Raw genomic sequence first — 14,033 nt, forward strand, 5'->3', positions numbered from 1 at the left:
AGTTTATTTATCCATAATAGATAAGAGCAAGTCTCTTGATATTTAAATAGCTAAATAAAATCATATAGTATCAGATGATCCCTTGGGAATAACATATTTCAGCAAAGTTAATAAAAGCCTTTAAGAGAATCATTTTTCATAATGTATTGACGATATGCAGACACGTTTTGGTAGCTGTGAATGAGACTGTAGAACAGCGTCTACTATGTTCCTTGTGAAAGTCTGAAAAAAAATAAACATGCTGACATTTTGATCAAAGGGACATCTCAATTAAAAAAACTGTCATCCATTAAAATACCAACACTTTAGTAAGAAATGACTTCATGTGTAAATACGTACACAATAAAAGAAAAGATTTTCGCAGACGTTATGTAATACTATCACTGTTTGGATTAAGTGATTTTGTACAGTTCTCACATTTCAAGTATCAGTAGGTTCCCCCATACCTTAATAGAGATAAATGCGTTGAGAAGCGGCCCGTAAAGGGTCATCTGTGAGTCCGGAGACAGCTCAAGTTCCACATGCAGCTTGTCTGGGGGAAGTTCTGAGGGATCAACTACGACTCGTGATGAGGTGACGGGCGAAGTAGTTGCTTTCTCTGAAGATTTCTGAGATGGTCTTAATATTGACAACATTGATTCCTCCATGGCTGAAACTACAGTAGCAAAAATAGAAATTGTAGATAAAAAGCAATGTTAATGGACATTTATTGTCAATTCTACTTTTTGGTGGTTTTGGTATCGTCCTGCTTGCTAACCATTTTCACTCTTACAAGCTTAGCAAACATTTACTATCCTTGTCCCCAGCTCACACTGGGCTGGAAACAGTACCTCATGTGACTCTGGCCCAATGTACTGTTCGGTCTTCTGTTCCATGGTAAACCTAGCACAAAGTGTACTCCATGTACACACCCTCCAGCTGGAACTCCAGCGCCAGCAGAGTTTCTCTCAATCAGACTCTCTGATAGCCTGAAATGTGTCAAAGATAAATCTACTAGCCTCTACTGCAATGAAAGTCATGTTGTTATTTTATATCAAATATTTGGTTACCATAGTGTACACCAGCAACAATTTTATAACACCACCAACATTACGTGGATTTAATTAAACTAAACTGAATAAACAAAAGATAACAAAGAGAACACCTTGCCCCTCCCTATTATCTCTGGATGGACAGTTTCTGTAATGGTGTAAAGAACAGCCTATCGTTTTTTGTTTTTTTATCTTACATATGCACCGGTTGCTTTCCTGCAGATGGATTGCAGAGTTCAGAGGCGGGGATGCCAAAGGTATGATGTCTACTCTATACAAGCACTCTAGCAACAGTTCTCATATCCTTGAAAATGTTCTCAGTTTGCCACAGCTTCTGTCTCCTTTGGGGCACTCCCAAAATAGAACTATCTTCCAACAGGTTGCAATAAATATTAATCCTGCTTCTATAAATGCATCTGTAGAATTTGTTTCGCATACGTTCCTTCTTGTACCCAAGACAACCACAACGGGGGGCTTCATCAAAAGGAAAGTGCAGAACCTACTTCATGTGACTAAACACCTCTTTCCAGAATGGCTTATTAACTGGAAATGCCCCTTTTGTGTGTGAATGTTCCTTTATCCTTTTTGTATCTCTTACGCTTCCTTTTGTAAATCTTTTTGAGGTCTTGGAGGGTAAGATAGAAGTGAACAACAATTTGTGATGCGTTACCCTGTGTAAAATATATTGCACCCACAGGAAATGTCCCATCTGCTATTCCCATTCTGAATCTTAAATAGCCGTCTATAACCATCACCTATTTGGCAATGTATGCCCATCTGCTCTTGTGCCCACTGCCTAAGAACCCTATACATTATCGAAATCAGGGCAGAATCAGGACTCCGCCTCATGGAGTCAAATAAAGAAAATGTGATGCATCACATGCAGTACAGGAAACCAGCTGTTTCCTGCTGTCTAAGTAAACCCCAGGATCACTGTAAACAATGTATAAGTTCCCTTGCATCGCAAAATGAATTTAATATTTCATACATTTATGCTGGATAATACCTGTTTAAAAGATTAAATCACATCTTTCAACCTTACAAAAGTGGCAGTCACTTTTGATCTGCTTTGAGAAATAACCAAGTCCACACCTGGAGTTGACATATTTGCAATCTGCACACATTCATTTTAATTTAGAGTTACTCCTACCACAAACCGTGGGGTACTCACATGACTGCTTTAGTTGTTCATCTGCCTTCTGGGGATAGATAGGATGCCACGTGTAATCGATTATAAGCGTCACACTAGGAACAGTCCAACATTCGACCCAACCAGACCTTGAGAAGAAATAAGCACATATGCATTATTTTCAGCAAACAGCATAACTGAATAAATGCCACAAGACTAATAGTCTAAAGATTTAAGAAGGCTAGAGAACACATACCCTGCTTGAGTAATATTCCTCCACTTTGGCTTGCATGTCTTTTGTCCGCTTTGAATTTCAGCTGAAGCACAGGATTCTGGACTTACTTTATTAGGATGACAATCTTTTACCAAAGTGAGCAGGGAGTATTTGCTTGGGTGGCAATCTGGCAGAAACAAATGAAGATCCACATCTCCTCCCTACAGACAAACGGAAAAAATTAGATCAGATTTTCTTTCCCCCAGGCTTTTTTTTTTTTTAAATCAGTTGAATATTCTTCAGATACATCAAAAGAAGTAAGTAAAGTAAATGATAGTTTAAAGGCAAGCACTATGTTGAGGAATATTCAAATCAAAATCACCTTTATGGTACAGCCCTTGCTCTTATTTCATAGAATCTTTAACGTGATCAACTATATTGGTACAGAGTGGCCAGAAAACTATTATATAAGCTTTCTGCATCAGTACTCTACATGCATGTGTGCTTCAGATGGCGCACACTCCACTAGAGTGGGGTGGCGTGGGGTAGAGTGTTGTAGAGTGGCGCAACATAGAGTGGAGTGACACAGTGTGTAGTCAAATAGACTGGAGTAAAGTGGCACTGAGTGGCATAGAGGGAGTTGTGTAGAGCGTCGTGGGGTAGAGGTTAATGGAGTAGAGTGTCAGAGTGGGGTATCATGGTGGGTAGTGTCGTAGAGTGAAGTTGAGTACAATAGTGATGTACTGTAGTGAGTAAACTGGTGTAAGCAGCACTGACGTACAGCGCAGTAACGTAGAGTATAGTGGTTTACAGTAGAGTGGCGCACAGTAGAGTAGAAATGAGTGGAGTGGTGCAGAGAAGAGTTCATTGGCGTGGAGTGGTGTACAGTGGAGTAATGTGGAATATTCATGGTGTGGTAGCGCACCGCCATCACAGATAACACATCTTCAATTGAAATTACATTTGCACAGACATAAATTTTACTGGTAAAAGTATACAGCGCACAAACAATGTGTGTAAATGTCATTACCTAGTGTATTGATTTGTTTTGAGCACACTTCAGAGTTACCAAAAATTGTGCTGCATTCGTGCTTTCCTAATTATGATAATATTATGAAATATCTGCACAATGTATTTGCAGACATTTACATTTTGTTGTGTGCTACAAAAAAAATTACATCATACAGCCTTCCTCCAGCACACCCATAATAGCCAGCATGATTGTCACATAAATCCTCTTACTTTAAAATTAGTGAAAGAAAAGTAAACACCACGCTCCCTTGCAGGACAGAGCCTGACATTTAACCTCTGTCTTTGAATGCACAGCAAATGTGAAAAGATAAGAATAAGATTAAAAGGCCTGTTTACAGAAAGCGAGCAATGGAGGAAGAATACAGTAAACAGGAAATGCTCTACGGGAGGGACGAACTCAAACTGGACAGGCTAAAATAATTACAACCAGCACATAGAAAGCAAGCAAATGTGAGTTGCAAACCACAAAGCCAATACTAAGCAATGGGTGGAATGCATTCCCAGGGAAGCTTTCCGAATGTCCCCAAGATGTCTTTAGAAAAGCAGACAACTGCACTATCTGCTAAAATAATTACAACCAGCACATAGAAAGCAAGCACATGTGAGTTGCAAACCACAAAGCCAATACTAAGCAATGGGTGGAATGCATTCCCAGGGAAGCTTTCCGAATGTCCCCAAGATGTCTTTAGAAAAGCAGACAACTGCACTATCTGGTAGGCTACGACGTAAAAAGGAGGAAGCGATTGAAGGGGCAATCAACAGATGTTGAGAAGCCAACAGTTTTGATTTTGTTTATTTAAAGGGTTTTATTAAGCACAAACATGACACTTTAGTACCAGAGCTTTGTATAAAAGGCAGAACAGAAACAAACATAACCTGGTACTTTACAAATATTCACTCAACAACCGTAACTCAGTCACAAACCATTACGCGGTTCCTCTACAGATGTCCTTATGGGGGTCAATGTTCATCCCCGCACAAGGGAACCAGGTGATCAATGTCCCTAGTCATTCTCCTGGGTGGGTGTTGTTCTCGACAGATAAGTAGTCTGAATATAATCAAGGGGGTAGTCTTGGGTGTCAGGCTGTCCAGGGGTTGTTTCTCAAGTTCTTAACATTATGGTGGGGATCTATTTATTAGGATAATTTTTACCTCTTTCTGGAAAATGGCGGTTGATGGGTACAACCAAATTTCTGGCAGGAGAGAGTTCTGTATCCTAGGGACAGAACCTGAGAAACAGCATGTGTAGGTCTTTTATTTCCCAAATCTTGAGGGTTCCAGCTTTAGGGAGTTGACACTCTTAAGAGAGCAGCTTTCCCCTGATGTTTGGATTTTTCTGCTAGATACCTGGGCTCACAGTATTGCAAGGCTGTGTGTGTTGGGAAAGCTGTTATGAGCTGGGCCTTTGCTTCAAAAGGGAGCCAGTTGAGAGACTTTAGTGAAGGGTTAATGTGGTCAAAGCGTCTTCTCCCTGTTATCAGTCTCACTGCTGCATTGAGGGTCGCCTCAAGTTAAACCGTTCTTGACTTAGGATCACCTGTTAAGGTCGCACAGCCATATTAAATTCTGGAGACAACTAGGGATTGTACTACAAACTTGAACTCTGAAGGTGGTAGGAATACTTTTACCTGCTCCAAGAGGTTAAGTTGGAATAACGCACTGTGTGTGGCTGCTCTGATGTGTGCTTGCATGTGGAGTTTTTTTTTTATTAAGCATTATTCAGAGGGATTCAGTTGATTCTATAATTACTGGTTTGCAATTGCGGGTGTCTAAGGGGTTAAGCCATTTGAATGGGTAGGGAACTGTTAGGGGAGGGAGATGAGTGGGAATTCTGTTTTTAAGGAGTTCAGATTGAAGTGGTTACGAGACAACCAGGTAGGGGTTTTTAGGTCTCGCCTAGCGTTGCAGCGCATGCGCTGCACGCTGGCGAGACATAATTTAAATGAGGACTTTCAGAAGGGGGCTTGAAGCCCAGCCCCTCATTTCCATTGGCTGGTGTCACCGTTTATGCTAAACAGTGGCCTGCCATTGGAAATGAGGGTTTTTAGCCGCTGCCCTTTCGCCTTTTGGTCCTTCCCATCCGGACTGAATCGCCTGCTTCACGGCTGTTGTGAAGCAATTTTTTATTATCTTTATGAGGCTGTTATATAAACAAGCTGTGAGATCCTGTCCGGATGGGCCGTCCCAAAAGGAGACAGGGCACGGTGTGTTTATTTTTGCATCGTGCTTTCACTTAAAGTGAAAGCGCGATGCAAAAATAAACAGCGGGAATGGCGAGCGCTTGTTTTCAGAGTCGACTAGTATTAGGGGGAAACAGGCTGGTCTGTGTAATAGAAGTGAAAAGAATGACGGGTTAGACAGGCCAAATGTGAAATTTGGTCTCTGAAGTGTCTGTTGTGTTCGTGGTTTAAAGCGAGTTGTCTGTTTTCCGAGACGAGAAGATGGAGTTACTATTTGAAACCAGTCTTTAAACGTGGGCGTGGGTGATTGATACATTATTTTATGAATGACGCACTGCATATTTTATCACTTTTTTCAGACACAAATCTGATGCATGTTACATGATACATGTCCATAAATAAATGCATCCTTTTGTCTTGCTCGCAGTGAGCAGGTGGCAGAAAAAAGGCATACTTTTAGTGGTAGTCCATATATATTCCATGCATGGGAAAGCCGAGATTTCGTTGGTGTTGTGTACCATGGTAGTGAGCCGTTTTTAACAACACATAATTGTATTTCCTTTGAACTCTTTTTCTGTGAAGCAACAAAAGCAAACAATGTTTAAACTGCTGGGTGCTAAACCTGAAATCCTCCACCGAATGCACCACATTATATTTACTGTGGCGTTTCCCATGCCTCACATTTAATTAATCTACTAGAAACTTTGTGCTGCATGCTGTGATTTGGTTAAACTGCATTGGTGTGATGGGTTAAAGTGCATTTGTGTCTGTTGGCACAATTTGTATACAGTGTAAACTGGAAATCCTCAGAGTTGATGCTCTGCGATGTTGAGGGGATTCTCTACTGTGATTTTTGTGCTTTGTTTTAAGCGCGAGTACGCACACGCAAGTCAGTATGTCTGTCTTGTGCAACTTCTTACTACGCCTGCTTGAAACTGGACTCCGCTAACAGCATGTTACTCATCCCAGCAGCATGACAAATAGGCACACACGCTCTAATTGTTCTGCCTCAAAGACAGAGTGATGTCGTTGCATCTCCTTCTGAGGAGCAGGGAGCAGCATAGATGTGCCACGCCAGTGTTCTCGGTGCGCGCCTGGTGCGTCGATCACAGAATCTGCCAGACGATTTCTTCTTGGAAAGCACTCGAAAAGCAAAATATAAAATGCCTCTCGATTGAGGGCTGTTTGAACACAAGGCTTGGAGATCCCAGCCATTTGTCACTTAGATGAAATAAATCCTTTAAAGGGCAATCGCAGTCCAGTTTTGTTTTTGTCACCAGTCTGTTACTAGAAATATTGGTCTTCACAGAAAGCTATACCACTATCGCAAAGAACCATATAATAGCCTACATGATGTTTTTACGATTTATTACGCTGGCTATTCAAAAAAGAAAAAGCAGGGCTTTTTCCTAAAAACAGTATTTCCCAACACACTTTGCACTTATATTTCTCAGAGGAGAAACTTCAGCAATGGTGGCTGCTTGCATTTCTCCGAGATGACATGTTTATTTTTAATAATTAGATCCAGGCAGGAGATGTACTGCCTACGCCTTAGATCGAACCTTGTTCACCAGCTCCAAAGTCGGCAGCCTTGGATGTTTAGCTACCTCCTCGGTTTAAGACAATATGATTTTTTAGGGGGTTTATCGACCTCCCTCACCGAGTCACCCTCCCATCATGCACCCACCCTTCACCCCTTCCTCCCTTTTGCTTCTCTGAGCTCTCCCAGGAGCGCATGGGGAGTGTGCTCCATTCATTACACAGATGTGTACAAAAGCGCTTTAATTTTAATGAGCTTCTGAGTCGCTCTTCCAGAGCCCCACCCTGCCAGCCCTCACAACATCCACACACCACTCACAACATCCACACACCACGCATTAGATTAGGTATATTTGAGTTGCTTTCTGCCATCCTGTGATTTGCGAATGATTGCTTTGGGTATTTTTAACTACGAGTCGTGTGCACACTTTTTTTGTTCTTGTTTTTTTTTTTTTACTGTAGGTTTTTTTTTTCCTTGTTCACGCATGGCAACTCCTCTGGAGCGATTTGTGTGTTTTGATTTAAAACCAGATGATGAGTACTTGCTACACACTAACCTAAAAGGTTCACCCCTGCTCTTAATGGAAAACTACAGCATTTGCGTTTTTTTTTTTTAAAACATTGCCAGCAGAGAACAAAAACAAACTTCACACAACTGTTTCGTGGTGAATCCCACGTACTGGAGAAATTAAATATCAATAAAGTTATGGGTGTAGTACGGTTAAACCAGCACAAAAAAACAGGATATGGCGACACACCTGCAGGCAACACGCGTCACCCATAGTCCACTAATTACACAACCCACGCTCTATCCCAGAAGACACACAGCTTAGGTACCCGGGGGCAGTGTATTGTCAGAGACATCTCACAAACGAAATGCTGTTCAGGTCTCCTGCTCAGTACCCTAATTGTCAGAGTGGTGGCACCGCCAGAAAAGACAGGGTTCCTCATCCCTTAAAAATGTGAAATATAAGGCGGCCACACCCTAGTGTCAGAGTTACGGTGCACGGGAGGGGGTGCGGCATGGGGCCACAGCACCGATGCCCGTAACGCACTGTACAGCCCGGTTGGCCCTCCTTGGCATATGTCCGCTCACTAGCACTGCTCCCGATCACAGGAGTGTTTCTGTTGGCTCGGGCCTGTGGCCGGTTTACGAGTAGGGGAGGTAAAGGGGAGGCAAACCACAAAATAGTAGGGAAGCCCGTCTGCGGATGGAAAACGATATGTCCAGCAGGTAAGTTCTGTGCCAGAGATGAGGTACCGGCAGCACCTCTTAACATGAAGGGTGGAACCCAGCGTCCTCAGTGGGCCGCGCTGTTTCCTCCAGGTTGGGTGATCTCCCCAGCGTGGCTGAGCAGCAGTGCTGATATAATCGTTACTGGTATGCCAATGACTACGGTCGGAAACAAGGGATCTTACGGGTCCAGCACACTCTGGGCATCGGGAAGCCACGTCCTCTATCTCGTTCCCTCCGATCGTGACCAACCCTGTCCTTATAATAGTTAATGTGTACAATTGTTTGTGTTATTGTTACTTGGGAAGTGTGAGATGTAACGTCTCTGCTAGACATGACACCTTATCAGTACTTAGCTGATCCGACGTGTAAGTACAAGAGCTAACTTGCCCGCCTCTCCGCTGTTTCTTGTTGCTTTGTTTTTGCACTCCCGGAAGCGGTGTCTCTGAATGTCTTCTAATATTACTCAGCATCGACCCTGCCAAGGTCCACCACCAGACTGTTGACATTCATTCCTGGCAGAGCGCTTCACGCTAACTTTAAACAAGCATTTGCAATGCAATAGGTTTCGCATTTGCGAATCACTCAGCTACTGGCATTGTAAATGACAAAGCTTTTATCTATGTGTTGATTTTAAAAACCGATAAATAAAAGGCATTGTCATTTAGAATCCCAATAGCTTAAAATTTCGCAAATGCGAGCCTATTGCATTGCAAATGCTTGTTACTAGAGTACTGTTGAGTCAGATGACATCTTCCAGGGAGGATACCTTTAAGTACAGCTGTGTTAACACTATGATCTCACTAATAACCCTTCCTAGACTCTTCGCTCCTCTATCTCTCCTTTGACTCATCCCATTCCTCATCTAACGTATATATCCCTCCTTTATCCTATACAATCAAACTAACAGACTCACAAGTCCACCGCTCATATTAACCGCTTATATTTCCGTATACTAATTCACTACTAATTCTTTGGGCTCCGGAGTAGCGTGCGACTCACCGAAAAGCGATTCAACACCCCGTATGGGAGGGAATATGCTACTTAACAGTATGCATCTGTTCTTGGCATGTAGGGCTGCTGACATTTATATCTATGCATAGATCGCCGCCTAGTGTTGGGTCCGGGTGATTGCACATTGTTGTCCTGGAAGAGTCTTCGAAGTATCACGAGATAGGTGGCTCCTACCCTGGACTACAGTGCGCGCTGGGCATCCTTTCCATGCTCAGATTGTTTTTCGCCATTGTGGCAGAGAAGGAGATAGGAAAGTAAGAGATGACCATGGCAGAGATAACGCTGCAGCTGCGACAGGCACCGGGGAGGAGGGTGGGCGATATAAATGTCAGCAGTCCTACATGCCAAGAACAGATGCATACTGGTAAGTAGCATATTCCGTTCGAGGCATGTGGGCTGCTGAATTTATATCTATGCATAGAATAAATATTAGTACCCTCCATAGCGGCGGTTGCCCGTGCCAGCTGCAGCAGTCTGAAAAAGAGTTCTGAGAACAGCTTGACCTACAGCAGCTTGCTGTTTTGAGTGTACATCCACGCAATAGTGTTTGGTGAATGTGTGTATGGTGGTCCATGTGGCTGCTCTACATATATCCTCTAGTGGAATGTTACCTAGGAAAGCCATGGATGCCCCTAACTTGCGTGTGGAATGCGCTCTTGGGGGAACTGTTAATGTGCGTTTAGCCTTTTGATAACAGATCTGTATGCACTTAACAATCCATCTGGCTATACCCGATTTTGAAATTGGGTTGCCCTTGTGCTGTGGAGAGAAGGCAACAAACAGTTGTTTAGTTTTCCTGAAATCTTTAGTCCTGTCTATGTAATACAGGAGAGCCCTTTTAACATCTAGTGTGTGTAGTGCTCTGTCCGCAACTGAATCAGGATTTGGGAAGAATACTGGTAGTTCAATAGTTTGGTTAATGTGGAACTGTGACACTACCTTGGGCATAAATTTAGGGTTGGTACGCAGCACTACCCTATTAGCATGAATTTGAATGAAAGGCTCTTGAATAGTGAGGGCTTGCAACTCACTAACCCGTCTGAGCGACGTGATTGCCACCAGAAAAGCCACTTTCCATGTGAGAAATTGTATCTCACAAGAGTGAAGAGGTTCAAATGGTGGACCCATGAGCCTGGTGAGGACTATGTTGAGGTTCCAGACAGGCGAAGGCGGGTGTCTTGGAGGAATGACCCTTTTGAGTCCCTCCATAAAAGCTTTAATGGCCGGCACTCTGAAAAGGGAGAGGTGCTGTCTATTTTGAAGATAAGCGGCCTTTGCAGCTAAATGTATCCTGATGGAGCTATACGCTAGATTGCATCTGTATAGGTGCAGCAAGTAACATATGATGTTTTGCGTGGAAGCATCCAGTGGATTAATGTCATTATTGGAACAATAGATGACAAAACCTTTCCTTTTCGCCGCATAGCATGCCCTGGTGGTAGGTCGTCTAGCCTCCTTGATGATGTCCATACAGTTAGGGGGCAGGTTTAGGTAGCCAAACTCTATGACCTCAGAAGCCAGATTGCAAGGCTTAACTGTTGCGGGTCTGGGTGCTGAATGTCTCCAGGGCTCTGAGTGAGGAGACTGGGTGTGAGTTTTAGTCGCTAGTGGGGCACCACTGAAAGTTCTAGGAACGTGGTGTACCAGGCTTGCCTCGCCCACGTTGGAGCAACCAGGATGAGTGTCATGGAGTGCTGCCTCAGTTTGCGCACCACCAGCGGTATGAGTGGTGCAGGAGGAAAAGCGTACGCAAATCTGTGTGACCAGTTCATCCATATCGCATTGCCCTGAGACTGCGGGTGTGGGAACCTAGCGGCGAAGGTACGGCATTTTGCGTTTTCTTGTGTGGCGAATAGGTCTATTTCTGGATGACCCCACTGCTGGAAATATGGTTGGAGCACCGAGGGATGTATCTCCCACTCGTGCATCTGATGGCTGTGTCTGCTGAGCAGGTCCGCCATCTGGTTGTCCTTGCCTGGGAGGTGTTCCGCCATGAGGAACATGTTCCTCTGAATGGCCAAATTCCACATCCACTGTGCTAGGTGTGACAATTGTGGAGTGTGTGTCCCTCCCTTCTTCTGAATGTAATACATTGCAGTCATGTTGTCCGTCCGGATAAGCACGACTTTGTTGAAGAGATGCAACTTGAATGCCTTCATCGCCATGAAGATTGCCATCAACTCCAGGAGGTTGATGTGCAACCATTTCTGCTGTGTGGTCCACAGTCCCTGCACAGTATAATGGAGGACATGAGCTCCCAAGCCCTGGAGAGATGCGTCCGCTGTCAGCACCACCTGTGGTACAGGCTCCTGGAACGGTCGTCCCCTGCAAAGGTTTTGTGTGTTCCACCAATGCAGAGAGTTGTATGCACGACCGGTTACCAACACTAGGTCTTTTAGCGGTCCGTGAGCCTGGTTCCACTGGCGTGCCAAGCATTCCTGAAGCAGACGCATGTGTAGCATCGCGTGAGGGACTATAAAGATGCAGGAGGCCATCCTGCCTATTAGTTGTATGAACACTTGCGCTGTGAGTGAGTGTTGTGGCCTGAATTTTTGAATTCGCACCTGCATGCTGTTGACTCTCGCTGAGTTCGGTTGCGCTGTGGCAGTGAGAGTGTTTATTTCTGCGCCTAGGTACTGTTGTACAGGGGCGGGTTGAAGATGAGACTTTGGTTAATTGAGTGAAAATCCTAGACTGTGTAGGAGGTGAATTGTGCGGGACATGTGGCTGGCACACTGTTGGGCCGATTTTGCTGGGACAAGCCAGTCGTCTAGATACGGATAGACATGGATGTGTTGTCTCTGAAGATGCGCGGCCACTGTCGCCAAGCATTTGGTAAACACCCTGGGGGCAGTAGTGACCCCGAAAGCCAGGACCTTGAACTGGTAATGCTGGTTGTTGATGGTGAACCGGAGATATTTCCTGTGACTGGGGTGCATGGGAATGTGGAAATAGGCATCCTTCAGATCTAGGGTTGCTAGGAAATCTCCCTGACTGAGCAGTGGCAGAACTTGCTGTAAAGTGAGCATGTGAAAGTGTTCTGATAGGATGTATTGGTTTAGGGGTCTGAGGTCTAGAATGGGCCTGAGAGACCCGTCTTTTTTTGGGATTAAGAAGTACAGTGAATACACCCCTGTACCCTGTTGTTCCAAAGGCACAAGTTCTATGGTCCCTTTTTGCAGCATGGAGATGACTTCTTGCTGCAATAAGTGAATGTGCTCTGCGGACATAGGACGGTGCCTTGGGGGTATGTTGGGTGGAGTGGAGGTTAATTCCAGACAATAGCCGTGATGTATAAGTTATCTCACCCACCTGTCCGTGGTAATGCTTTCCCAGACTGGCAGGAACTGCTGAAGCCTTCCCCCGACCGGTGTGGTATGGTCGGGGGGCAGTGACAAGACGTCACTGTTTGTTAGTGGCGGAGGATCTGGCATTATTATTTCCACGTCCTCTGCCTTTGGTGCTGTTTCCACGGTATCCACCCCTATTGTTCTTGTTATAGGTGGATTGTGTGCCTCCCTTGGTGTATTGGGCTTGTTGCGACGCTTGACCTCTAGAAGCTCCCCTGTTACCAGAGCGACGAAAGGAACTGCCCCTGAACTGTTGAGACTGCAGAGCTCCCATGGATTTTGCAGTTTCAGTGTCTTTCTTAATCTTTTCTAGAGTGGTGTCTACCTCAGGACCAAACAGGAAGTCAGGGTTAACTGGCTGATTAAGGAGAGTAGTTTGGATTTCCGACTTGAAACCAGAGATGCGGAGCCAGGCATGCAGTCTGAGCATTACGCTAGTGTTTATGTCCCTAGCCGCTGTGTCAGCTGCATGTAACGCGCACTTAATGGACGCGTTGGAGATCAACTTCCCTTCCTGTATAAGCATTTCTGCTCCCTCCTTATAAGCATCTGGCAGGTGTTGCAGTAGCTGCTCTAATGTGTCATAGTGGGCCCTGTCATATCTTGCTAACAGGGCTTGTGTATTGGAGATCCTCCAAATATTAGCTGCTTGAGCCGCTACATGCTTCCCAGAAGCTTCTAAGATCTTGGATTCTTTATCCGGAGGAGGAGCATCACCAGTCGTTTGAGAGTTTGCCCTTTTACGAGCATTAGCCACCACTAAGGAGTCCAAGGGGAGTTGGCCCTTGATATACGTAGGGTCCACAGGCGCAGGCCGGTACTTCCTTTCAATTCTGGGGTTCACCACCCTTGCTTTAGTGGGCTCTTTAAAAATGTTGCTAGCATGTTTGCGCACACCCTTGAGCATAGGCAGAGTTTTTCCAGATCTTTCTGATGTTGAGAACGTATCAAAGAGAAAGTCTTCCTCTATAGGGTCAGCGTGCATGTCGACATCATGGTTAAGGGCTGCCCTTTCGATAAGTGCGTTAAACACAGCAGTATCTTCAGTAGGCGAAGTTTTGACGGCATATGACTGAGTGTTAGGGGTGGTGTGTGGTTCATCAGGGGCTACAGTGTCAGCCCATGGCTGGGACTCATCATGATCTGTGTCAATGGGATAGTTAAACTGGTCCTCATTGTCCCCTTCCTCCACATCCTCGGTGACAGGTGTGGGAGAGTAGGTATAGTCTTGCCCATATGGCTGTATGGGTTCAAAAAGAGTAGGAGAGGCAGTAGATTCCTTCTTTTTCTTTAGTGGTATCCTGTAAGAC

At 44.6% G+C, this 14,033-nt stretch overlaps 1 protein-coding gene across 15 annotated transcripts in view; it reads right to left on the bottom strand.

The window, feature by feature from the left end:
* Positions 1–14,033, bottom strand: part of BLTP1 (bridge-like lipid transfer protein family member 1) — a 2,102,388-nt gene that overhangs the window by 1,797,005 nt on the left and 291,350 nt on the right. For all 15 annotated transcript variants that reach the window (XM_078676841.1, XM_078676840.1, XM_078676839.1 and 12 more), the window contains 3 exons: positions 2,417–2,595; positions 2,203–2,309; positions 447–655 (listed from right to left, as the gene is read on the bottom strand). In XM_078676841.1, the coding sequence (XP_078532967.1) occupies positions 447–655; positions 2,203–2,309; positions 2,417–2,595 (495 nt within the window). The remainder of the gene's footprint in view (positions 1–446; positions 656–2,202; positions 2,310–2,416; positions 2,596–14,033) is intronic.

This window comes from Lissotriton helveticus, chromosome 2_1 (assembly GCF_964261635.1).
Source record: "Lissotriton helveticus chromosome 2_1, aLisHel1.1, whole genome shotgun sequence".
Classification (NCBI taxonomy): domain Eukaryota; kingdom Metazoa; phylum Chordata; class Amphibia; order Caudata; family Salamandridae; genus Lissotriton; species Lissotriton helveticus.